General features: G+C 51.1%; 1 protein-coding gene across 1 annotated transcript in view; it reads right to left on the bottom strand.

Moving 5' to 3' along the window:
* TBCD (tubulin folding cofactor D) overlaps nucleotides 1–27,068 on the bottom strand; it is a 174,335-nt gene that overhangs the window by 122,495 nt on the left and 24,772 nt on the right. The window contains exons 7-10 of the mRNA XM_082374178.1: nucleotides 22,126–22,258; nucleotides 6,026–6,071; nucleotides 4,448–4,580; nucleotides 147–283 (exon numbers count right to left, since the gene is read on the bottom strand). Of these exons, the coding sequence (XP_082230304.1) occupies nucleotides 147–283; nucleotides 4,448–4,580; nucleotides 6,026–6,071; nucleotides 22,126–22,258 (449 nt within the window). The remainder of the gene's footprint in view (nucleotides 1–146; nucleotides 284–4,447; nucleotides 4,581–6,025; nucleotides 6,072–22,125; nucleotides 22,259–27,068) is intronic.

Genomic DNA, 27,068 nt, shown 5'->3' with positions numbered 1-27,068 from the left:
CGCACTGCGACCAGGGCAGTCTAGGGCCGCAACGGGGGGCGGGGGAGACAGCAGATGCACACAGCCCCAGCCTCACCTCCCACCCTGCAAAGACCAGAGGTGGGGCCAGGTCCCCTGCAGGCCGAGATGAGGTGGCCCCCACTCACCTATCACGCTCTCCACCTCCTCGGGGACGTCGTCCTCTCCGTCGCTGTCAGGGGTCTCGGCCTGTATCCCTGGATCTCTAGGACTCTGGACGCCGAGCTGCAGGCTCGCAATCAAGGAGCGGCAGCCACGCTGGTACCTGCAAGGAGCAAACAAACACACCTCAGACCTGCTGCGACAACTTGGAGCTAGAAGATCCTGATGACTGAATTCAACAATTTAGTGTCACTGTGAAAATTCCATGTGCTTTACAGGTACAGGATGGACAGGAAGGAAACTGAGCAGTAACTGTAACCAGCATGGATTGTCAAGGAAGACAACAACCTCATCTTAGCCACAGAACATAGATTCACCTTCTGGATGACTCAGAAACCCTCACGTGTCGGAAAGCTTTCTTAGCAGAAAGGCAGGTGGCAAAGCGTGACAACAAGAATGCACCCAACAGGGCTTCCCTGGTAGCACAGTGGTTAAGAATCTGCCTGCCAATGCAGGGGACACGGGTTCGAGCCCTGGTCCGGGAAGATCCCACATGCCGTGGAGCAACTAAGCCCATGAGCCACAACTACTGAGCCTGTGCTCTAGAGCCTGTAAGCCACAACTACTGGAGCCTGCGCTCTAGAGCCCGTGAGCCACAACCACTAAAGCCTGTGTGCTTAGGGCCCGTGCTCCACAACAAGAGAAGCCACTGCAATGAGAAGCCCGCGCACCTCAACAAAGAGCAGCCCCCGCTCGCCGCAACTAGAGAAAGCCCGCGCGCAGCAACGAAGACCCAACGCAGCCAAAAATAAATAAATAAAAATAAATAAATTTTTTTTTTAAAAATTATTTTTTAAAAAAAAGAATGCACCCAACAGAAATGGCAGGGAGGGCGCGTTTGAACCCAATGGCCTTGGCCTTATTTCCACAGGCTCTGCCTCCAGGTCCCACCTGAGCAGAGCCCCACCCCCTGCCTCCGGGCCAGACACCGCCTTCCACACCAGGGGCCACAGCTGGTCCATGCCAGCTCCCACAGATCCTGCCTCCTGAAAGGCTCTCACCACTTCCTGCCGCCCACACCCCCCGCCCCACCTGCTGAGGCCACCAGCATCATCTCCCACAGCACCACGAAGGGGCCAGCAGCACAGGCCAGCTCAGCTGTCTGACTGCACAGCCCCTGAACCTCTGCTTGCCTCAGTTTCCCATCTGTAAAATGAGGCCCCACCCAGAGGGCTGCAACGAGGCCAGGTGGGAGGATGTGCACAAAGCACTCAGACCAAGCCCTGTGCAGAGAAAGGCCCAGGAACGCCTCCCCTCCTAGAAGCGGGACAGGCACGCTTGGGCCTGACTCTGGGGCAGCCCCATCTCAGGACAGGGCCTGGGGCATAAAAGGTGACAGGTCGAGTTACAGCATGATTATTGGGGGCCGCAGCCTAAGGCCAAGTCCAGTTCCAGATAACTGGGGCTTCGGAGACAGAGCCAACTCAGACACTGTTTAGCTGTGGCCTTGAGGCCTCAGATTCCGTGAAACAAGGACGGTGTGGGCAGTTCCCAAGATGGAGGTTCAATCAACTGCCAATGGCCAGTGACTTAATCAACCCTGACTATGCAATGAGGCCTCCAATAAAACCCAACAGGAAGACTTCCCTGGAGGTCCAGTGGTTAAGACTCCGAGCTTCCACTGCAGGGGGCGCAGGTTTGATCCTTGGTCTGGGAACTAAGATCCCGCATGCCACATGGCCAGGCCAAAAAAAAAAAAAAGGAGTGGGTTAGGAGAGCTTCCAGGTTGGTGAACACAGGGAGGAGCAGGAAGGGTGGTGAACTCAGAGGGCATGGAAGCCTTGTGCCCTCTCCCCAGGCCTTGCCCTCTGCATGTCTTCCACCTAGCCGTTCCTGAGTTATAGTCTTTTATAATAAACCAGTAATCTCAAATAAAATATTTCTCTGAGTTCTATGAGCCACTCTAGCAAATTATCAAACCCTCCAACCTGTAGCCAGACTGTCAGAAACACAGGTGACAACCTCAACTTGCAATTGGGGTTGACAGAGGCAGGAGAGGTGTTGAGGCAGGGGGAGACAGTCTAGTGGGCTGAGCCCTTAACCTGTAGGATCTGGTGCTGTCTCCACAAAGACAGAGTCAAAACTGAGTTACACAGTAGGACACCCAGCTGGTGTCCGATAACTGCCTGGTCTGGAAAAAAACACACATCAGAGTTGTTGTCAGAATCAGAGCAGCAAGGGGTAACTGAACCAGGGAGAACGTCACCAGGCACCACAGGATTGTTGTCAAGATCATAAAGCTCCCAGAAAGCAGCAGGCACTTGGCAACGACTGTCGACCCGGTTACTGTTCTCCTCCAATGAAGACACACAAGGACTTTACCACACAGGAAAAGTTCTCGATATTGTCCAGCAACCAGGGACCAGACAGGCTGCCACTGGACTTTCCCTCCTGACTTAACCACAAATCTAGACAAAGTGTATATACCAACCGCTGGCAGGCACAAGATGACAACCAAGGCAGGGCTACAATCCCTCAGAGCAGGGAAGCCCCAGGTGCACCCAACTTCCCCTCTGCTTCCTCCCAAAGGCACTTTCTAAACCACAGCACAGGAAAGTACAGCCCGAGCATAGCCGCCGTCCTGCTGGGCAGAAAAAACAAGTCATGACTAGTGAGATGGCTACTAAGTGGGGATAGACGCTGAAGGAAGGGGAGCTGAGACGGCATCCCAAATTCTCCCTGGATCCTCAGGCAGCTGTGAGGCGTGTGAGACCCAGACGCGCCATCAGAGAGCAGCTGGGAGGCCAAGAGACAAACAGAGTCCAGAGGGCAAGTAACGCTGGGCAGTCACTGAAGTGTGGGTCCAGCAGGAAGGACTGAAAGGCCACGTGTGACACGTGAGCAGCTGCTGCAGGAGCAAGGGCCACACCCCGGTAGGGGGAACTGAGAAGGCCTGCGTCCCAGACAGCAGGAGGGGCAGTGCGGCCAGTTACCTGCCTGTCCCTAAGGGGAAGGTAATCAAAAAGGGAATGAATCTAAAAGATAAAAAGAAAATGTATCAGAGGGGATAAAATGAAAAAAAGACGGAAGAGAGAGAAAACAAAGAGCAAGATGGGAGACTTGAAGCCCCCACGTTAATGGTCACACTCAGTGTACAGAGAGATACAGACTGAACAAAGTAACTGGGCTGCTAAACTACTCTACTTCCCACGTAAACGCTTGGAGTACCTGTGATAGTTCATTTTAATGTGTCCAGTTGACCGGGTCACAGTGCCGAGATATTTGCTCAAACATTATTCTGGTTGTGTCTGTGACAGTGATTTTGGGTGAGATTAACATTTAAGCTGTGGGCTTAGTAAAGCAGGTTGCTCTCCCCAGTGTGGTGGGCCTTGCCCAATCCATTGAAGGCCTGAGGGTCACAGACAGGCTCACTCTCCCCCAGTGAGAGGGGTACTTCCTGCCTTCAGACTCAAGCTGAAACATCAGCTCCTCCCGGCCTCCAAGCCTGCCAGATTTGGGGACTTGCCAGCTCCACAAGCATAAGCCAATTCCTTATGATAAGTCTCTTTATACACACACACACACACCAATTGGTTCTGTTTCTCAGGGGAACTCTAATACAGCACAGAATGTTAATTTTCCACAGCATCTGCAAAGTAACCACTAACATTGAGTCTCATAAACAACTTACAGAACAAGCTGTATACAGAACACCCAAAAGGTATTTCAGTAAAACATCACTAAAACATAACACACTTCTCTGGAATTTCCTATAACTGGAGACAAACTTAATCAAATAATTCCTCCCAAACCACACATATGAATACCTGAAATAAAACTGAAGACTGCTAAAATGCAGTACCACCCCCAGCACAGTAAATAGTCTGTTTCCGTGCGAGCCACTACTTCAAAAGAACCCTTAAGACATCGTTTCCATCCACAGGCAGAGACAGCTCTCCTTTCTGAGTAAACCTCGAGGAAGGAGCCCAAGACCCAGACTGAGTTGACCAGAATGGAGCTTTCCCTACGGTGCGACCTGCCGGTGAGACTGCCCTACACTTGAATGACAGGCACTCTCAGTGAGTGCGAAACAAGCCTTCCTTGTCGTCAGTTCCACTTCAAGATTCTACGTGGAAGATGTGGGGTCAGAAAATAACCAAAAGAAAAGCTGTTCCTTTCAAAATCAGAAACACTCCTGAGACTGGGAAAAAAATGAAAGCAGGAGGACACGTCAATCAGCCCGCTGTGTCCAGCCACCTGAAACACCTGGCCCCGCGCCAGCCTCCTGACACACCCTGGCCGCACGGTCACCATTCAGTCCACCCACCTCCACTTGGCCACCTGGGGCTTCAGGAAGGTCAGGCCCAGCCGCTGCACGAGCTTCACCCCAAGCTTCCGGAGCAGGGTCTGGTTGCTGTCGGGGAGCCTGCAGTCGTCCAGGCACTGGAGAACGGTGGCAGCTGTGAACACAGAACATCCCGCTCAGTTTGGTGGGAAGGGTTTGTGTCATCTCCCAAACCCACCAACCCCACCTGACACTTACGACACCAAAACCAGACACTTCCACAGGCCCCCCGACCCCAGTCAGTGTGAAGGCCTACATCTACGCTGGACCCCTTGAGCTCTGCTTCATCAAGACCCCTTCACCCCATGTCATTTACTAAGTGCAGCTGGAGTCGGACCTGCCCAACCCTCTCACTGTGAACCACGGATCTGGAGATGGAACGTAGAGGAACCCAGGGAGGGAAGAGCGTCCTGGGCAGGGAGAGCGGGCACGTGCCTGGCGGGTGGAGCACACGCTGCAGGCCACGAGGACCATGCAGACAGGCTTGAGCATGAGGCTGCAAGAACGGGGGGGGGGTCTCTACAAGCAGGGAAACCATGTGATCGGGCTCCCCTGCTGTCAAGGCTATTTGGGGCAATGAGGAGGGCGTCGGGGGAAGCGGAGGCCAGGAGAGCACACAGGACCATGTTTCGTGTGAGACAAGGAGGGGGCGTTCAAGACAAGTTGAAATGGCATCTGGGTAACTTCCCAAAAGACCCAAACGGCGCACAGTGACCAGCGTGGGTATAACTGATAGTAAATCAAGATGGACCTGGGGTCTGTGTGTGCGAGTCCGTCGAGGACAACGTGTGACGATGCTGAATGGCGACTGCTCATGCTCTCAGGTGTGACAATGACATCAAGGTTATGTTTCCAAAAACAGGCAACAGATGCCAGTGGAATGATAGGGTGTCTAGGTGGTGGGTGAGGGGGAGCATGGATGAAACAGGAGTGCCCATGAATTAAAAACCTGAAGCTTGTGATAGAAATATGAGAGATCACTATACCAGTCAGTCTTCCTGTATGTGTATGAAATGTTCCATGATGAAAACTTCAAGAAATAGACTCTACTACCTAAATCTGATTCATAAATCTTCTAAAACATAGACTAAGAAATTTCTTTTGTTCCAGGGAGTAAGCCTTCCTGCAGCGAAAATCACTATATTGATTTTCATAAGTTGAGGTTCAATCTAAAATTAAGAGAATGAGGCAAAAAGGGCAAACGATGTAGCCATGGTGCTGGGAAGAATGCAGCTGGGCCCCCAGGAAGTGAGCCAGAAACCTCAGGGCTTCATCTACATCCCAAGGCCCGCAGGATCAGGACCAGGCAGTCAGGGCATCAGGAACCCAGAACTCCTCCCTAAGAGGCCTGAGGCCTAACAGTCAGATTATTCACACACACACACACACACACACACAAAGAAGACCGAAAAAAAAAAAAAAAAAAGAACTATGATAGTATCCAAATACAGCAAGTCACAGATTTTTGTGCCTGTGAATAAACTGTTAAGGAGACACATTTGATCATAATTCAGGCAAACTCATGTCACAAACACACCTTCACTTACAAATAAACCTTACCGTAGGGTAAACAGTCTTCACGTTTTCCATGCTTAAATATTTGTGCCTTAAAAAAAAGAAAAAAAAAATTCTATTAGAATTTGCAAATACATTTACAAATTTAAATCATAAATTATCAAAACAATTCATTGCATCTTCCAGGATTTTTAATTCTAGACACTCGCCAGGAAATAACAAGAGAACAGTTTCTGTACACGACAAAGAAAGGAATCGTAAGGAGAGTAAAGAATCGTACCGGGTTTCCATGACCAGCGTGTAACTGAAGGTACCAAAGGATAAGAGTTACAGGTCGAATTATCCCACACAAAGGTAAGGCACCCACATACTCATCTTCGTTCTGAGCCGACAAAGGAGAAAGGGCCCCTCCTGCTTCTCACACACGTGGGGCTGGCAGCCTGTCAAAACCTCAAAAACCTGGATTCCTCAACCTGAAATTTTACCCTCCACTTTCAACTCTGCAAGACTTGGGTATCCAAGCCCTTAAACAAAGAACCCTAAAGCCAAGCAACTCTAAGAAAACAGCTAAGGAACTTCTTCTCCTTCAAGAATACTATTTAACTGGCCAAGGTGAGATCGCTTCTGTCTTAGACCGTCTGAAGGTACGTGGGCCCGACTGCACTGGACCCCGTCCCCCGACACCAGGTCCTGCTGGTGAAGGAGCTTCTCAGTCGAGGTAAAGAGGGTGAACACCATCCCAGACACTTAGTCAATGGTGTTTCACATGGAGATCAACCACCCGGGGGCCCTGGACACTCTGAGGCAGGCTCACAGGAGAACAGTCCACAGGGCTCAGACCCACAGGCCCAGGACATCCCAACACTCAAAGCACCGTGGAACCTCCCAGCCAGTGGCCCATGGTTCCACCGCCTCTCCCAGCACACGTGACAAAGGCCTCACCTCGCCAGCCCTGCTCTGGCCCTCTGCTGCAAAAGCCCCTCGGCAGAAGTCATGCTTTCCTTCATGCTTTCTGCCCTTCTTCTCCCCCCAACAACTCAACCCCAAAACCATGAGCCAGCCATCAGATTAGGAAGTTCAGGGCATTTCATTCCCCCACACCTTCCTGTGACCCACACTACAAATGGAGAAGGACCCCCAGACATCCACGGGCCACATCTGAAATATCCCCATTTCATGACTGGTAAACCACTCCCAAAACACTTGAAATCTTTGTCTTTACAATCTGGGTTTATGATGAGGGGAAAAGTCACCTGCATCCCCTAGCTTCTTCCTGGTGAACTTTTTTTTTTTTTTTTTAATTTTATTTTTGGCTGCACTGGGTCTTTGTTGCTGCGCACGGGCTTTCTCTGGTTGCGGCGAGTGGGGGCTACTCTTTATTGAGATGCGCGGGCTTCTCACGGCGGTGGCTTCTCGTTGCGGAGCACGGGCTCTAGGCATGCAGGCTCTGTTGTTGTGGCACGTGGGCTCAGTAGTTGTGGCTCATGGGCTCTAGAGCGCAGGCTCAGTAGTTGTGGCGCATGGGCTTAGCTGCTCCGCGGCATGTGGGATCTTCCCAGACCAGAGATCGAATCCATGTCCCCCGCATCGGCAGGCGGATTCTTAACCACTGCGCCACCAGGGAAGCCCCCTGGTGAACTTTTAAAGGAGTCAGGGAGGTGGCTCGGTGGATAGGAAGGAGGAAACCATCCTGCAGCCGGATGAGTCTGAGCAGGACGTGCGAACCCCAGGTGAGCCACCCACAGCCCTGGGCACAACGCCCGCCACTCTCCTCCTGCAGCAGAGGCCACGAGAGCAACCCCATCTACGCTGGCCATCAGCCTCCTGCCCCGACTGCCACAACAGGACCAGTGGACTGGCTCAGAAGGACAGACACCCAAGCTGGTGGCCATGGAGCTGGTCTGGGACCAGGAGTAAGGAAAGGGCGGGCCGCACCATGCAGGCCACTGCCGTCCCTCACCTGCCTCGCATCCCTCCAGCTCCACCGCGGCCTCCCCCAGGAGCCAGGCCAGGCCTTCATACAGGACTCAGACAGTCAAGACCCCAGCAGTAAAGCTTACAGAACAGACCACTGTGGTTAGATATCTCTAACTTTAACAAAACTAAATGTCAGGGGGTTCACATAAACAACCTGGATGCAACGGTCTCAGCTCCAAACTGCCTCACATACAAACCAGGACAGAGAACCTGGCCGAGGATGGGGCTTCACCGAGGGTCCAGCTCCTCCTCCAAGCAGGAGGCCCAGCCTGCAGGGCTGAGGGGGCGTCTCAGGGCTGGCCCAGCCCAGGTCACAGCGCCAGCGTGCCCTGCAGACACATACCACCTCCCCTCTGTTCTTGGGGCACAAAGCCATCCACACGGCCAGTGCCACTGCACACAAAGACAACCCGTGCCACAAGGAAACAGCTGACAACACGACAAGCACACAAGTTATAAAAACCACTCAGGTCTCAATCAACTTTCAAAGTTATAGTAATTATACGCTTAAAAACGCAAATAAATGTCTTGGTATAAAAATAACTAACATAAATTTTGCCAAATTTTCTAAAACTGTGAAGCTCACTCTAGTACGCCAACAGCTCTATGGTAGAAAATACCACCAGGAAGACTTATCGTCTCAGCTGCTGAAACACCAGAATCACTGCTGTCCTTTCTGAACCCTGCCCACCCCAAGCTCCGTGCTGAGTCCGGGCGGCAAGAGGGGAGGCCTTGCCACACCCAGCTGCATGGCGGGCAGACACAGCCAGATTAACAGACATGAATGCACAGTTAAGCATCACTGAACTCGAAGTACCCACTCTGTGTTCTCTTCCAGTGGACACTACAATCAGAATTACTATCATGTGGGAAACAACAAAACTTTCTTTTGTTTTAAAAAAGAAGTCCTCAAAATGGTATGCTGATTATGTAGAGTACACACTGAAGTATTTACAGGCAGTGGAGTGATTTAATTTAAAACAGTTCAACAGCACAAGTGTGTGGTTGTATATTTTATTTTAATATACACACATGTGTGCACATGTGCACACACACACATGTATACATAAAAATAAAGTCAGGGATTCAAGGACTTCACAAAAGAGCCTACAGAAGCTAAAAGGATAACAAAGGAATTTTATAAACAACTTTACAACAACAAATTAGACAGGACTTCCCTAGTGGTGCAGTGGTTAAGAATCTGCCTGCTAACGCAGGGGACACGGGTTTGAGCCCTGGTCCAGGAAGATCCCACATGCCGCAGAGCAACTAAGCCCGTGTGCCACAACTACTGAGCCTGCCCTCTAGAGCCCGCAAGCCACAACTACTGAGCCCTCATGCCACAACTACTGAAGCCCACGCGCCCTAGAGCCCATGCTCCACAACAAGAGAAGCCACCGCAATGAGAAGCCCGCACACCGCAACGAAGAGTAGTCCCTGCTCGCCGCAACTAGAGAAAGCTCGTACACAGCAACGAGACCCAACGCAGCCAAAAATAAATAAATATATATTTATTATTTTTTAAAAAAAAACAAATTAGACAACCCAAAGTGGACAAATTCCAAGACAAATTCCAAATAAGCAAAAATGACTTAAGAAATAGAAAATCTGAATAGACTTGGATCATGTAAAGAAATTTAAATTAGTACTTTAGAATCTTTCCATAAAGAAAACCCCAGGCCCACATGGCTTCACTAATGAATTCTAGCAAACATTTAAGGAAAAAATACATCCTGCATAAACTTCAAGAAAACAGAGGAGGAACAGTTCCCGGTCCTCGCCTGATACAAAAGCCACAGACATCACAAGAAAACCGCAGATCAACATCCCTCATGAACAAACATATAAAAATCCTTAGGACTTCCCTGGTGGCGCAATGGTTAAGACTCCACACTCCCAATGCAGGGGGCCTGGGTTCAATCCCTGGTCAGGGAACTAGATCCCACATGCATGCTGCAACTAAGAGTTTGCATGCCACAACTAAGGAGCCGGCGAGCCGCAACTAAGACCTGAAGCAACCAAATAAAATTAATTAATTAATTAAATAAAATAATTTTTTTTAAATCCTTAACAAAATACTAGCAAAATGAATCCAGGAACATATTAAATGGATTTTACTCCATGACCAAATGGGATTTATTCCCCATTTGCAAGGAATGCAAGGCTGGTTTAACATTCAAAATTGATTTATATAATACATCGTATTAGCAGAATAGAGAACAAAAACATACAATCAGCTCAGTAAAAGCAAAAAAAGCACCTGACAAAATCCAACACCCATTCATGATAAAAGCTCCCCATCAACTACAAATAGAAGGGAACTTCCTCAATATGATAAAGAGCATCTATGAAAACCCACAGCTGGTATCATACTTAATGGTAAAAGACTGAACACTTTCCCCTAAATAAATAGCAAGAAATCGCAACAAATTTTCAATGGAGTGGTGAGAAGGTGCGCCACACTAGAAGTGGGGCTACAAGAGGAGGATCCAGCTTGTCCCAGATGACCCAGAGGGGCTCCACAGAGTCAGCAAAAACACAGAGCAGAATCTTCCAGAAGGGTGGAAGGAGGTCTAAGCCATCAACAAAATAAATTAGAAGTAGACTATATTAAGGGCTAGTGAAGAAAAGAAAAAGATAAGCAAACTACAAGAAAGTCAAAACGGTACAAGTTGTGGTCCACATATGAAAGAAACAAAAATAAGACAGGATTCTGATCAATGGGAATGTTAGAAAGTAGACTCCATCTGACATTAACACCAGGCACAACGCTCCTTCATAAGGACCCTGGGACTGCAGAGCAGAAAACGAACCCCTGTCATGAACGTTATTGACTGTAAAAGTTACAAACCAATAATTCTAAGCCCAAGACTTAGAGAAGGATACAGAACGGAAGGGAAATGCTGCCAACTGGTATCACGTACAAGTGAACGCACACAGGCACCGGCTGAGAAGAAGCAACGAGCGAGGCAGGCGGCAGGCACCGGCTGAGAAGAAGCAACGAGCGAGGCAGGCGGCAGGGGAGGAAAAGCACCATGACATCCTCTTACAAAGAGGGGTGAGATCAGGAGACCCTGTGGAGAGGGGATGGCAGAGGAAACAGGTCCAGAGCACCTAAAAACAGTGACATTGTCAACAAAGCTGGGAGATGGCAGGAGGGGCGTCAGCAAGCCAGCAGATGGGCTGGAGCACATCGTGCAGGAGGAAGGGGCAGCAATCACCCTCAGCACAAAGCGGGCTGTCTCCGGGAGAAGGGGTTGTGCGGACAAGAGCGGACAAGGGCTGATGTGTTTTCATCACCAAGCCTCTGGACTGCTTAATCTCTTCAAGTGTAGAATAAAAATGATTTTTCAAAGAAGAAGGAGCTCCTCCTACTCTACCCGTTGAATGTGCTGAGGATTCTCCACGAATGTCACACAGAGAAGCATCCAGACCCCTGACCACCTGTGTGACGGGGCAGGAAGGCGCCCTCTCTGAATCTCAGTTTCCTCAGTAAACGACATGCGGCAGTGACGGTACCAGTTCGCTGAGCCACTCAGAGAATAAAATGCAAATGAACATAAAACGCATTATATTAACCAATGAGATCAGAATTGTCTCCTACCTGGTAAATACAGACATATTCCTTTCGTTCGTCCGAAAACTATTTTAAGAACTCTTCCCTAGGTTTCATTTACAAAATTTAAAGTTAACTTACTCCATGTAAATTCAAATGCATCCAATTTAATATACTTTAGACATAAGTCATCCATTTTCAGAACAATTACTCCTGAGCAGAAACACCTGGTTCCTTCCATGCGAGGACTTGGAATCCAGGAGGGAGCCAAAAGCACCAAAATACCCACTTACAGTCTGCAGACCAGTGGAGTGATGGGGTCCACACAACGTGCGATGAGATGCCTAACAGTGCCGGGGGCGGGGGGGGGGGGGGGGGGGGTGGCGGCTCAAAAACAAACCTCACCGAGAAGCTTCCCTTCAGCAGCTCTCAGCACAGGGACAAGGTCTACCGATGGGCACCCCATGCAGGCGGGCCACGGGTACACTGTTCTACTGGAGCATCGGGTCAGACAGGCACCTTGGCCTGTTCACCCCCCTCACTCCTGGCAGCTTTGTTATGAATAGAGCAGAGCCTCCTTTTACTCTCAAATACACAGTGTGGATAAAAATCATACGGTCACCCTATGTGGTAAGTTCTCTGACCTCCTCCCCTCCACAGCCAGGGTCTCTGGGGTCAATGCCTCCCTCCCTGGGGCCAGGGGTCTTCCAGCTGCTTCAACCAATGGAGCCAGGAGGAAGCAACACTGCGACTGCCAAGCCCAGGACCCTCTGCCTGGGACGCTGCCCCTGGAAACCCAGCAGCCACGTGCAGAGGCGCCACGCAGCAGCCACAGTCCACAGGCCCAGCTGAGCCTAACCCTTCTAGTCACCCACACGGTGCGGGCTTCTCAGGCAAGGCCCTTGGCAGCAAGGGGCAGAGACAAGCACCCCCCGCCCCCGCACCGGCCCATGCCCTGGCCTGTCAGGACCCACAGAATCCACACACAACAGCTGCTGTGCGAAGCCACAGGCTTAGGGGGTGGCTTGTCCATGACAGACACAACTCCCTCCTCAGGATCCGTGTGAGGGACTGAAATCTCACCCTGCAGGCACCACCCTGGCAGCAGTGTGCAGGACACACGGGGAGGCCACTCTCAACGTCCGGGAAGCTGAGGGGGGCACCTAGACCAGGGCAGACGGTCTGCAGGGGGAGGGAGGCTAGACAGGCAACGGCAGGAAACAGAACTGACAGCACCTGGTGACCACTTAAACGCTCTTTGGTCTCATTCACTAATAAATAATAAGAATTTAAAATACGAGGAAAGGCCCCAAATGCTCTCACACATGAACATCCTTCATTTGCCAAATTCCTTACAAAGTCTAAGTAAGAGAAAAGAACAAGTAGTGAAGACTTCCCAGGACAACTGTCACTGACACAGCCCGCCACTGGGCATGGGTAGATGGTGACAGGCCCCCATGGTCCCCACCCCCACAGAGGGGACCAGCCCCGAGGCCAGGCTGCAGGCCACTGTCTGGACCAAAGGGGACCCAATACCCCATCTTTTATGGGTTCAAGGTGAGTTCTTTTTATCCCTACACTTTTCCTGACCTTGAAGCCCACAGGATTTCCCAGGGGCGGGGGTGCTCTGTACACACAAAGGCAAAGGTCACAGGAGTTACGGACTCTCCCGTGAACAGACTCAGAAGGGCTAAGGGGATGAAAAGGAACAAAAATCACAGAGGGCCAGGGCTTTGATTTTGTTTCTTGGTCTATTTTTCCACGTAAAGTAGGGCCGTCTTCACTGCCCTTCCCTCCTGAGAGCACACGGTCCAACCCAGCATGTGCAGAGAACAGTGACCCTCAGCAACGGGAGGAAGCGGCCGACAGAAATGCTCTGATCTTCAGATGGTCAGGAGGATCCATCAGCCAAGCCACTAAATGGGGAGTGTACCCCATTTTTCATGGAAGCATAAAACATGAGCCAACTGAAAACCACCAGCTGGAAGCACACACTCCATACAAGCCATCACACCACAGAGAGACGAGACCATACAGCACGCCCATCTGAGGAGAGATGACCGCCAGGTCTGTTCCTGTTGTTCTAAATACTAGCACAGCACAAAGTGCAAACAAATGCATTTCTCAGTAATCACTCTAAACCACCACACCTTCCAATCACTACCCACCCAAGCCAGCTCTTCTGCACCGTGCAACCAGCTTCCCTCCCCAGGGCATGTTCTCCAGCAGTAAATCACAGGCTATAGGTTGTTGCAAGCAAGTCCGCCCGGCTGCCAAGCAGGAGATGCTGGTCTGAGGCCCCTGAAGGCACCACTGAGTCAAGGGCAAGAAAAGCAGCTCCACCCTAGGCCCTGGGAGAAAGGGGCCCACACCACACGGCTCAGGGGTGCCACTTACTAGCACCCAAGAACTACCCTGCGAGCTGATGAGCACTGGCACTGCGGGGCACCTCGCTGCATGACGGCCCCACTCCCAGTCCCTCAGAAAGACGTGACATCCCAAACACACCGACCAGCAGACAGGATGGGGCTCAGGCAGGGCAAGCTCCCCCATTCTGTGCTCCTGAGTCCTGTCCCAGGGCAACAGAGGGGACCACGCCCCAGTATCACAGCTGTTCCTGGATGTGCACACACAAAGGGGACAAAACATAAACAGAAAGGACCATCAGCACTGAAACACAGTTTCAGGCTGGACGCCACTCCAGAGCTTGACTGATGGTCCTTGCTGGAGCCACAGAGCCGAGCCAGGACCAAACCTTCCATGGAAGGCAACAAAGCCCAACAGCTTGGCGCCCTCTGAGTAACACCCAAGGGCGCTATGACGAATTCTCTTAACTCACACTCCAGGCCCCCCTTCCCTGCAGGTCAGACGAGAAGAACCCCACCACCTGCACCACCCTCCACCCCGCCCACCCTGACACACACACACACACACACACACACACACACACACGACTACTGGCTTGCAAAAATAAAAGGGAGGGGGAGGGCCACCACCACCCCAAGAAATGACAGTAACCTGAAACTGTACAGGTGAGCACTAAGAAATACAGAAGGACAACTGGCCTGAAGGCCGTGCCCACCAGACTGCGCTCAGGACCAGGCCTGAGGGAGGGGAGGGGGCAAGCCAGCCCAACCAGAGGCACCTGCCACCTCAAGAAGAAGCAAGACATCTGTTCTCTCGAGAGGTGCCTGGTTTACTTCCTCAGGACTGCATACATTAAGGGGAAAACAAAAAGCTTCCAAATGTGGAAAAATTTTAGTTGTTGAAATTGAGTTTTCAATGGCTAGGATAAACAGCTGATTATTATCAGCTAGGACCCAGAATGAAAAAATACAATTCTGATAAAATACATTTATATCAAGTAAACTATAAAGGATTTTAAGTACACAAATATGTAAATAAAAATTAACTTCAAAGAGAAATGTTTAAATGATCAAAATAATCACATTAGTTTTATCTTCCCATTATGTGTTAAATCTCTTCCTAACCTAACAGTGAAATCCCAATCATAAACACACACCTTCACAGGAGGGGAGACAGCCCGGCCCACCCCAGTCCCTGACTGCAGCTTCCTGCGTCCTGTCTGGAAGATGAGGCTGCACGACACCCAAGAGCCCAGAGGACACTTGACGACTGTGACCTCCTGTTTTCAGATGTCAATCTGCTCATAACGACGTATTCCACCACCTCATTATCTACCCAGCTTCCTCAAATGTTCTCAACAGCCCCCGTGAAGTCAGGATCCTAATAACAAGCTGCATTAAGATGTTCCCGTTTAAATGACCCCTCCTAGACCCTAGCGTTTGGGCTGCCTGTGGTCCTACTACTCGGAGGGGCCCAGCTTTCCAGGGCAGGGGGCGGATGACTGGGAAGCCACTCGGGGTGGCCCTCGTCCAGCCCACCCACCCCAAGAGAGCGTGGTCAGACTCTACAAACCATGAGCAACCACACAAAGGTACAGGCACAAGCAGGCTTTCTACCGCCCCTAATACAGGAATTTCAAACACCATGAAGCAGAAAAAGCTAAAAGCTCTTCCCTTAAAAGGGTCAGAATCAGTCTGAAGAGCAGTAAAGATGCTGCCACACCTCGACCTCCACTATGGGAAGAGCAAGCCTGAGGATGGCAAAGACCCGCAGGAACAATCTTGGAGGGAGAGCCAGACCAACCGACGCCAGTCCCTCCCGAACATGCCTTGTTAGGACCACTTACTCAGTGCTAATGATTCTTCAGATAAAAATCGATTCTCAGTCAATTCACAAGTACCAGAAACACTGATCATACATCTCCTATTTGCCTAACAAAGTGACGTGTAAAGGATGCAAAGGGCACAATTCCTGCCACAGAAACTTAGAAACAATCAACATAAAGCTTGCAGTTCCCAGAGCAGAGGTCTGAGGAGGCGGCTGTGACACACAGGGGAACGTCCCGAGAAGAGCTGGCTCGGGCGCAGGAAGTGGCAGGGGTCGTGCTCTGGTGCCAAGACCTGGGGGAGGAGGGGGCTCTGTGTGGAAGTGAGACAAGAGGAGACACAAGGAGGAAAGGGAGGAAGAGCCTCGCCTGGGACCAGATGGGCAGAGCTGAGCCCACTGAGGGGCTTTGACAGGGCAGGCGACCTGGGCAGTAGAAAGGAGCATGGGACCCAGAACACCCAGAGGCGGTGTCACTGCCCAGAGGGACCCTCCAGACTGGGCCAGCCCCTGAATGGAGGGAGGGCAGCAGCAGGCAGATGGCCGAGAGGACCCTGGACAGGGTGGAGGATGGGCCAGGGAAGCGGCCAGCACAGCCCGGCGAGCACCGGACCAGTAAAGGAGGGCAGGGCCATGGAGACGCCTCAGGCCACCTCCCCACCTTGGGGCTCGGCCCTGGACTCAGCCTCTGAGAGCGCAGACAGCGCCGGCCGGCATCCTCCTCTGCGGCTGGGTCTCACTCGGAACTCAGGCGGGAGGAGGGAAAAGTCACAGCACAAGACGCTACCTTGACCTGCGGAGCCTGAAGCACAACAGGTGCACAGAACCAGGGCTCTGGGACCAAGGACAGAAACCAAGGACTAAGGTCAGTGGAGAATCGGGCACAGACAGAGCCTGAGGGACCCCTGCGCTGGAGGGAAGGTGAGGGTGGCCAGGCAGCCAGGTAAGTGGGGGCTACGAGGTGGGGCACCACGGTGGAGGGACAGTGGCCAAGCAGTCTGCATTTGTCACACAGAGCACAGCGCTCTGTGTTCGTCTCTCATCCAAGAGGCAAAAGCACTGCGATGGCCAAGCCCCTTCCCGTGCAAGCGTGGGCCCAGGCTGGCTGCCTGCAAGCACACACCTGTCCAGCAGGACACGTCACCCCCTCACACAGCAGGTGTACAAACCAGGCCGCCGGTGAACGGAGACAAGCCTCACACCGTGCGTGTTCTAACAAGACCCGTGCACTGGGGAGCCCGCCACGCATAAAACACAGTCACGTGAGATTAAAGCAGCCTCAGAGTTGGCTGCTCCACATCTTAGACCCACAAGGAAACTGAAGATGCCTTATTTCACCTGAATCCTACAGGAGCACATGAACATTACATAAACATGCACACCCTGAAAATGGTCACATTCAAATGGTTCTACCACGTTTTCCTCCACCGGACACCCTGCCCCAGGCAAGTGCTATGACTAAGAAGCCCAGTTTGGTTAATTTGTCCTCTGGCCAAACAACTTTAATGAAACCACAGGGTGCCGTTTCCAAAGACTCCTGAAAGAACAGGAATCAAAGCCACATGAGAAATGTTCTGGGTAAGCAAGTGCCTTCTCTTCAGGTTCAAAGATGAGCTCACGCCACGCTCTGAGGCCAGAGGCCTGCTGCTTCCCTTCCACAGACGGGGGCATGGAGAGGGGCTGCTCCCGCTGGGATCTCAGGTGCTGCTGTAGGACCCGCTTCTCCCTGGGGGGCAGAGCCAACCACGTCTGGAGTCTGGGGCGTGCATCTGGGGTGCGACCTGCCCGTCCGAGGGTGCGGGCCACCTGCTCGACAGCCACCCTGACCTGGACACGAGGCTCCTCCACGTCCTTAAACCACATGCCAAACCAGGGCCCCCGCCCTCCCCACAAGGGGCTCAGGCTGTGGGACTGTGGGCATCTGCCGTCTTCACTTCCCGGGTCTTTAATCTTGTTTGTGACTGCTTTACTCTTTAACAAGGTGTACTTGTGACAGTGACAGAACGGATAGAAGAACCCTCACTGTGAAGGGGGGACAATCCCAGCAGCTGGCAAACAGAATGGCGCGCCCCCGTCCGCTGCCCGCCCTTGGGAAGCACACAGAGCCACCTGTCAGTCTCCAATCTGAGGAGCCAGAGCGGAGATGGCATGCCTGCCTGTGTGAGCAGAGCACAGCAAGTTCAAAGGACCACCAGCCTCAATTTTTAATATTGTTTCCCTTCCTTGAATTTCCTAGATTTCCATTAATCCTAATGCTTAAAGAGGGACTAAACCAAAGGGTGTTTCAAAGATCTACAGTAAAGAGGCCTTCCAATGAAATGAAGTTGCCAAACACTTATTTCCCTGCCAGAGGGTTAAAAATCATCCCTGCAAGAGGAAGAGGCTTCAAGGGAAATAAAAATCAAGCGCCAGTTTCGATGGTACTTGTTACGAGTCCACCTGTTTCGCCTAACCCACACTAATGAGCAGGTGGATAGAATGAAGCCAAGTGCACCGAAGGAGGCAGATGCAATCCTGAAGCGCAGCACACCTGCAGGTTTCATCATGCACAGCGGACACCCAGCCTCCCCATTCAGGTCTGACAAGCTCATGGTGAAACCGCTCCCGCCCGGGAGAGTTCAGCACCAACACTGTTTCCTCCTGCCCGGGCGGCAGTAGCAGCAATTAAACCAAATTTCTCCTTCAAAAAAAGGAAAGGAAAGAACGTGCATGATTCCAGAAAGACCCTGGGTTTTCCAGAGGAAGCACTGGGCTTCTGAAGGCTCCAGAAGGATGTGCCTGCACTGGGAGCTGAGGGAGGGCCAGGCCTCCCCTACCCTGGCAGGACTCTTACACCAGGTGATACCCTCACTGAGGGCGCATCTCCCCGACAGCTCCGGGGTGCAGCTGCCAAAGGGCCTCGGCCCCGCAGGGCTTCCTCCTCTGGGCCGACAAGCGGGCAGGGACACAGGGTTCGACTTTGCTAAGCCTTTGGGAAAATCATTTTATTCCTCAGGAGGAAGAGAAAACGGAGGCCTTCTCTCCTCCTGAGTGTCAAACGGGGAGACATCCCAATAAAAAGCACTTCCCCACTCATGGCCAGTGAAGGGGCCAGCAGGAGGGCAGCAGCGGGCTTGCCAATGCCTGTGCCCCACTCGGGGAAGAAGGAACAGAACTTGGGAACAGGGTTTCCCTGGTGGCGCAGTGGTTAAGAATCCTCCTGCCAATGCAGGGGACACAGGTTCAAGCCCTGGTCCGGGAAGATCCCACATGCCGCAGAGCAACTAAGCCTGTGCACCACAACTACTGAGCCTGCACTCTAGAGCCCGTGAGCCACAACTACTGAAGCCCGGGCGCCTAGAGTCCGTGGTCTGCAACAAGAGAAGCCACCGCAGTGAGAAGTCCTCACACCGCAATGAAAAGTAGACCCCGCTCGCCGCAACCAAAGCCCACACACAGCAATCAAAACCCAACATAGCCAAAAATAAAATAAATTAATTAAAAAAAAAAAAAGAACTTGGGAACAACCTAGTGACAAGCAGTAAAAGGATCAAAAACGTTAAAAAAGAAAAAATAAGGACCCGTGGGCCCAACCACGGCAGAACTGGGCAGAAAAGTGGCCCCACAACCTTCTCAAGCCAAAAAAGCACTGGCGCCCCCCAGGACTCTCGCTGGTGGCCTGACGCACAGGCCCGCCGCTGCCAGCCCAGGCAGGGGTTACACAGGCCTCGCCAGCTGCAGGCCCCAGGGGTGGTCACTGCCGGCCCCAGCCCCATGGTGGAGGCACGTGCGGCTCGGCTACCCTGACCTGAACGCAGCAATGGCCTCTGGAGAGGCAGCTTCCAGGCCAGGGGGGCCTGGCAGGAGAACCCAGGAGCCTGTCAAGGACACAGATTCCAGACTGGGGGAAGGAGGTCTAAAGCAGGACAAAAGTGAGTCAGGAAGCAGCACCAGCGTCTGGGCGGGTCTACCCTGCAAGACCAAGTGGACTGACAGGCTTGGCCGTGTTCGTCAGACCCTTGTTTCTCTGTGACCTAAGACTTCTCAATGTGACTCATGCAAAAAACTAAGAATCCACTTACACTCAAACTTTCAAATAAACCATCTCAGCTGCATCCACCAGGGCTGGATGCCCTGCACCACCTCCCTCCCCCGCCCACCCAGGACCCCTGCGGCGATGTCCTGGTGACCAGGACCACCCCCTCCCCTCTTGTCAACACTCAGCACCATTCCCGGCCAGCCACCTCCAGCACTGACCCCCATCACAGCAATAGAGTTCTCCTTAAGCACCTCCCCACACATGCAGCTGGAACGAGAGCCACCTGCAGGCACAGGCTGATACCTGTGTTCCATCAATATTACAGGTGTGCAAGCCATGACAAATTTTTTAAAAACCTCAGAAACACAGAAAAAAATATTTAAATTATTGTTAAACTGGGGCTTCCCTGGTGGCGCAGTGGTTGAGAATCTGCCTGCCAATGCAGGGGACACGGGTTCGAGCCCTGGACCAGGAGGATCTCACATGCCATGGAGCAACTAAGCCCGTGCGCCACAGCTTCTGAGCCTGCGCTCTAGAGCCCGTGAGCCACAACTGCTGAGCCCGCGTGCTGCAGCTGCTGAGGCCCGTGCGCCTAGAGCCCGTGCTCCGCAACAAGAGAAGCCACCGCAATGAGAAGCCCGCGTACCGCAGCGAGGAGTAGCCCCTGCTAGCTGCAACTAGAGAAAGCCCGCGTGCAGCAATGAAGACCCAAAGCAGCCGAAAATAAATAAATAAATTTTAAATAAATTATTGTTAAACTTAAAAAAAAAACCAAAAACCTGTTGCTACTATTGTAGCAAGGAAATTGAAAATATATGCTCAAACAAAAACTTATACACAAAATTTCAGATCAGCATTATTCAGAGTAACGAAGAATTCCCATACAGTGGAGTATTGACCGTTAGAAGGAACAAAGCACTGACACAGGCTGCAATGTGGAGGAACCATGAACACATGATGCTAAAGGAAAGAAGCCAGACTCAAAAGGTCACATTGCACACAATTCCACATGTATGAAATGTCCAGAATAAGCAAACCCAGAGAGACAGAAAGTAAATCACTGGTTGCCAGGGGCTGGGGGATGGCAGGGGAGGAACAGGGAGGGACTGCTAATGCGTGTGGGGTTTCCTTTAGGGGTGATGAGAGTATTCTGGAATTAGACAAGTGGTGATGGTTGTACCCTGTGCATATACAAAATAATCACTGAACTTATATACTTTAAAAAGGTGAATTATGTGAATTACATCTCAACTTTTTAAAAGCCAATGTAAGTATAACATATCATTTATTTACAGAATGAAAGGACACATGAGTAAACAGATCACCTCATCAGACTACAGGAACATGTTTTATTTTTCCAGGTTTCTTTTTAAAACATCTTGAGATACCCTCATCATGTAAATGACAATCCTTCCTGAAGACAATGGCATCATAAATGAAAAGACACAGATGAGAGAACATTCTAGGTGCAGGGCAGGCAGGGCGGAGGACTCTCCTCTCCGATTCTCCCACCTCCTGTCCCTCCGCCCCAGGACATCACACCAACAGCCCCACTTCCCCCAGGCCCTCACGCCTCCTACACCCCGTCAGAACCTGCAACAGCCAAGGAAAGGAGATGGGATGACACCCAAGAATACGACATCACGCTGAGTCACGGCCCAAACGCCACCATTTAAACATAGTCCAAATGCCCTGCTCTCCTCAAAGTGGGCCCTGGGCTCTCCAGCTTCAGAGACAAGGGCAAGGACGAAATCACACCCACTGCAATGAAAAAGCAAGGACCACAAGGTCCAGGGAGGGGAGCCCTGATCCCAGAGCATCAAGTGTGGCAGCCTCCCCTCCCCCGCAGAATTTAAACTCAATTGATCTTTCCTCCTAGAAAAGGCACCACCAGACAAGCAAAGCAGGCAGCCAGGAAACGGTGGGAGCTCTCAGGCCAGGGGCCAGGTCTGCGCTCAGTACAGTGGTTACAAATACCCTGAGTATCTGAACAAGACCAAATTTCAAATCACCTTATTTCCTTCAAGCTGGCTCCAATCATTTTTCTCTGTAACACAGCCGAGCAGCAGGAAGCTCGAGGAGGACACGCCCCTGCCTGCCTGCTGGCTCCAGCTCTGCAGGCATCGGTGCCCCCTGGCGGCGATGCGCAGGGCCACCAGTCCACCCCCTTCCCCAGAGCAGAAAGCCCATCGCTAACAATGCAGGGCCAGCCCTCAGTCACAGGGCCCGGTGCAAAGCAGCAGAGAAAAGAAACCGTGTTCACTGTCCTGTCGGGGTTCAACATCTCCTCCTGTGTTCCAACCACTTCCCCACGAAACCAAGGTAAACAGGGCTTGTCCCCAGGGTTCTGACAGCCCCACAAGCTGACCGCTGACCGCCCCGCACCACCGGGACAGTGTTTACCAGGGCCTGCAGCATCCCGTCCATGGCGATGACCCCCTCGATGGTCTGGAAGGAGGAGGAAGCCAAAGTGCATAGGCTCCAGTCCAGGAAACTCGCCATCTTCTTCTGCTTAACGTCGGGCCGCGTGACAAACCTGCCAAAAGGGAACAGACAGGTAGGTGACAGCTCGACCGAGTCCCCAGCTGCCAAGAGCTCACCCTTTCCTGGCCCACTGCCACTCTCCAACCTAAGACCCTGGCTCTCAGGTGGCAATTCCCACCACCACCTCTCTGGGGTCTCACACAGTCCCCACGCCCCCCACTTCCCGCCTCCTGAGCCCCCTCATCCCGAGACCCTGTGTAGCATGGGACCACCTTCACCTGAGCCCACCCACGCCCACTCCTCGGCCCAACTCTGTATCCCTTCACCTTGGGACCCCATGCTGCCATCTGCGACCTCCCTCTCTGCATCTGCCATGGGACTCCTTCCCCGTCCTCTCTGCCTGCTGCACACGCCATGCAGAGCTCCAGCTGTGTCCACGGCCCAATCGTCCCCACCGCAGGCGTCTGCTCAGTGCTGCACTCCCGGGGTGCTGGCTCTCGCCCACCCTCCTGTACACTGGTCTGGGCCGGCAGCCACCCTCGGGCTCCCACACCGAAGCCCAGGCCCCCTTCACTCCTCTCCAACCAGTGCACACACCCATCCCCCAGCTCTCTAAGGCTGAGCCCCTGCCCTCCTGGGGGAACTTGCAGTCTTGGGGCAGAAACACAGGAAGCACGCAAACAATGAGAAGGAAACAGTTGAGTGAGAGGAGGACGGCAGGCGCAGGGACAGCGTCGCGGGAGGTGACCTGTGAGGACCTCTCGCTCCCCTAGCTGCCCCCACAAACCACACCCAGAGAGGGCTCAGCACCAATACCACAGAAACACGCCAGGTGGCACTCGCCCCGGGAGCAGCACTCAACATGCCTGGCTCTGTCCTCTGCACCCCTGCAGGAGTCTCCTGTCCTGACCAGAAGCCCCCACAGGCCCCTCTTCCCTCAAAACCGCCACTGCCGCCCCGCGCAAGAAGATGCTCAGCCAGCGCAGGGATTACACTGCGGCCACGTAGAAGGTCTCCGTGTCGGTAAAACAAAGCTGCCACGACTGTCTTCGCCCACCCCCTTCAGGGTACACACCCAGAGACTCGGTCACCGAGGACTTACCAAACTTTAGGATGCTGGTTACAAAGGCGAACTCACGTGCCACCCCCGCCGGCCAAGAAGTTGTGTTACGGCGGGTCTGAGAAGAGGGCCCAGGAATTTCATAAAATCTGCACCTCAGAGTGATCATCTAAAATGGATAACTGGTAATATATACCCTATCTCAATGTCCTTGGCCCTGTTTAAAGCCCCTTGATTCTGGAGGGGGCCACAGGATGAGGGTCACACCCACAGTGACCTGATCCTCAGCCTGAAGACAACAGCCGGCCGGCTCTCACCCTGCACGTGGGCAGGCACAGCGCCTGCAGTGGGGTGGCCCTCAGGACAGGCAAGGTCACAGGCACAGAACGGCCCACAGGGCTGGTAAGCGGCCCTGCTGGGACCCAAAGTCCAACTTGGAGACGTGAGTCACCGCGCCAGCCACTCAGGGGCCACGCACCCTGCTTCCTCCACCCACTCATCTGCTGAGCAGGCAGGAGGCTGATGTTCTGTGTGCAGCCTGTGGCGGCCAACTTCCATTCCTGGGCAAAATCACACAAGGTGAGTTTCCAAATTACAGTAAAAACCTAAGGCTCCTTTGAAAGATTTAAGCAAATAGGTTATTTTATATTTTTTTATTTTTCTCTCTAAAAAAGAAAATGTTATGTTCGCAGCAGAGGTCCAGAAGTACAGATAAGCAAAAATAGAAAATACCTATCCCACAGATGTAACACACAGAACGAGACCCTTCTACACAAACTGAAAGATCTCTGAATCCTACACTTCCTTCCCTTTTAGGAAAAGTTACATCACAGACTACATCTACTTTCAATGTGGAACTCAGCTAACATGTGCAGGTGTTTAGAGACCCCACTGTCTTTCTCTCAGGAAGGTGATCTCCACAAGAGTGATCAGCAAAACCTTAACTACAGGACTAGACCTACCAGAGGGACAAAGGGCAAAACACCAGTGGGACACACTGCTGCCCTGGACCCTTGTCAGTACTGTTACCACAGAGCATCTGGTCTGAGAGTGAAACAGTACGGGTGAAGTGACAAACCCTATTTTATGTAAGAACTTACTTTGTGTGTGTTTTTAAATTAATTAATGGAAAAGTTAAATATTCACAAAATGGTGATAGAATTTAGCTACCTGTAAGAAGGAAAAAAATCTATCATATGTCCTATACCAAAAGAAATTCCAAATGAATTAATAATTCTATATTAAACAATAAAAAGGTAGAAAAATATAAATGATTCTTTGTAAAATCTCTTAATAGGGTAAGCCTTCAAACATAAAAGTAAAAATAACTAAATAAATAAAAGGAAAAAAGTTACTATTTTGACATTAGAATTAAAACTTTAGTCCAAAGAAGAAAGTAAAAGGCTACCAACCCACTGGAGGAAGTATCACACCCTCCTCTAGCTAACATCCTTCAACGAGAAAGCTCATACGACTGGAGAAAAAGCACCAAGAAGCCCACAGATATTAGAAATCAGGTCACTACATGGGACATACAATGTCTGAAATAAGACTCATGTGTTAAAGCTCACCAGCGAGCAGTGAAATACAAACTAAATGTCAGTAATGAGCAAAACAATGCACAATCCAACTGGGGGAAGAGAGTTGTTCTTGAGGCTGCCCATGATTGCAGAAGTCCTGAAAACCCACTCCCAAGAGTCACCCAGCAACAGGTGTACAGACTCAACAATGTCCTTGTGTCCTGTGACTCAGAAGTCCACCTCTAAGGGCCTAGCCTAAGAAAATAATCCCAAATACCAAAACAGGTTTACACCCAAAGCTAGTTATTACATCATTGCTTATAAGAGGAAGGACGTGAGAAAGCTGGTCAGAGTAACTAAAAACAGTGGAATCTAAAGGAGCCATTTAATCAATGGTAACGTGAAATTAAGTGAAAAAGCAGGTGCTAACTCAAAGAGATTGTGCTATGCAAACTCCATACAATAACAGCACAGAAAAACACCAAAAAAATACAACACATGTATTGTGTATTATTATTATAAATGTGTGGGGTTTTCCTAATTTTCTATGTTCCAAAATTTCCAACTTTTCTACTTGGAGCATACCTTGATTTTATAGTTAGATTAAAAATATCTGCTTTTTAAAATTAATGTAATCGATAAGAATAAAGGCATATCTTTCCATTGAAGAGTTTCTGTAAAATAACACTCATAGCCACACGTCTTGGCGTAAATGTAACATCAAAGTTACAGAAAATGCAGCTGATGTTTAAAGGTTCCAGTTAATGAAAGGAAATAGGTGCGGCTCCAGAACTGCACATGGTAAGAGGAAGCAATCAAAGCTGATGGCAGAGAGAGTAAGACAGGCAGCTCCCTCGTGAAATATCAGAAAACAGATGCCAGTGGGGACAAAGGGCACATGTAACCACCCTTCACACCCAGGGCCTCACTGTTAACAATCCACCAAAAAAGACAGAAATATGCGAGTCAGAACCTGCCCGTGAGGTGGGTTACTCAGAACAGCTCTAGGACCTGAGGGCATCCGCCCTTTCTAGAACTGAGGAAAACTGGCTGCACCTACAACCTGGCACACCGGCAGGAGCTGGGTGGAAAACGGGCCTCAACCTCAAGAACACTTGCTCGTCCGACCACTAGATGGCGGGGGAGCGTCCCGCCAGCAGTGGACAGGCAGCCAGGGTCCCCAGCTGCCACCTTTCTGGAAGACACCAGGGAGGGAAGAAGCGTTTAGGGTTTCACCTCCCCCACCCCACAGGTGCAATACTCCACCAGGTCAAGCTCAGCAGAACTCTACCAAACCCTCAGTACTGCTGGTAATAAAAGATAATAAACAATAAAGATATGTTTCATTTAACAAATTTACTAAACATTTGTAAGATCACATGCAGTGTTGCTAAATACGGGGAAAAGGAGACTTCCGACTGGCTCAACCTTTCCAGTAGCTGCATTTAAAACCCCTAGAATGTTCATTCCACTTCTAGGAATTCATCCCTAAGAACCAATCAGAAATCCAACTCATACAAAAGGAGATCAGACTTGTGGTCACCAGAGGCAGGGGTGGGGAAGGGGGAACTGGAGGAAGGCAGCCAAAAAGGTACCAATTTCCAGCTGTAAGATAAATAAGTACTAGGTCTGTAACGTACACCATGATAAATATAATGAACACTGCTGTATGTTACCCATGAAAGCTGTTGAGAGTAAATCCTGGGGGGAGAGGCAATAAAGGGGTACGGGGAAAAGGGATTATTATGAGATTATATGAAATCATGTGTGTGAAACTTCTGAAAATTGTAAAGCAGTATAGAATTTAAAGAATCTTTCATTCAATTAAAAAAAAGGAGAGTAAATCCTAAGGGTTGTCATCCCAAGGAAAAAAATATTTTTCTGTATCTTTAATTCTGTATCTATATGAGAGATGATGGATGTTCACTAAGCCTACTGTGATAATCATCTTATGATGTATGTAAGTCAAATCATCATGCTGTACACCTTAAACTTGTACAGTGCTGTATGTCAATTATATCTCAATAAAACTGGAAGGGGGACTTCCCTGGTGGCGCAGTGGTTAAGAATCCACCTGCCAATGCAGGGGACATGGGTTCGAGCCCTGGTCTGGGAAGATCCCACATGCCGCGGAGCAACTAAACCCGTGTGCCACAACTACTGAAGCCCACAGGCCTAGAGCCCGTGCTCTGCAGCAAGAGAAGCCACCACAATGAGAAGCCCGCGCACCGCAACAAAGAGTAGCCCCCGCTCGCCGCAAAACTAGAGAAAAGCCCGCACGC

Source organism: Balaenoptera borealis (genome assembly GCF_965194805.1).
Source record: "Balaenoptera borealis genome assembly, chromosome: 20".
Lineage (NCBI taxonomy): Eukaryota > Metazoa > Chordata > Mammalia > Artiodactyla > Balaenopteridae > Balaenoptera > Balaenoptera borealis.
The sequence above is the reverse complement of the archived record's forward strand: the minus strand, read 5'-3'. Positions and strand labels throughout refer to the sequence as shown.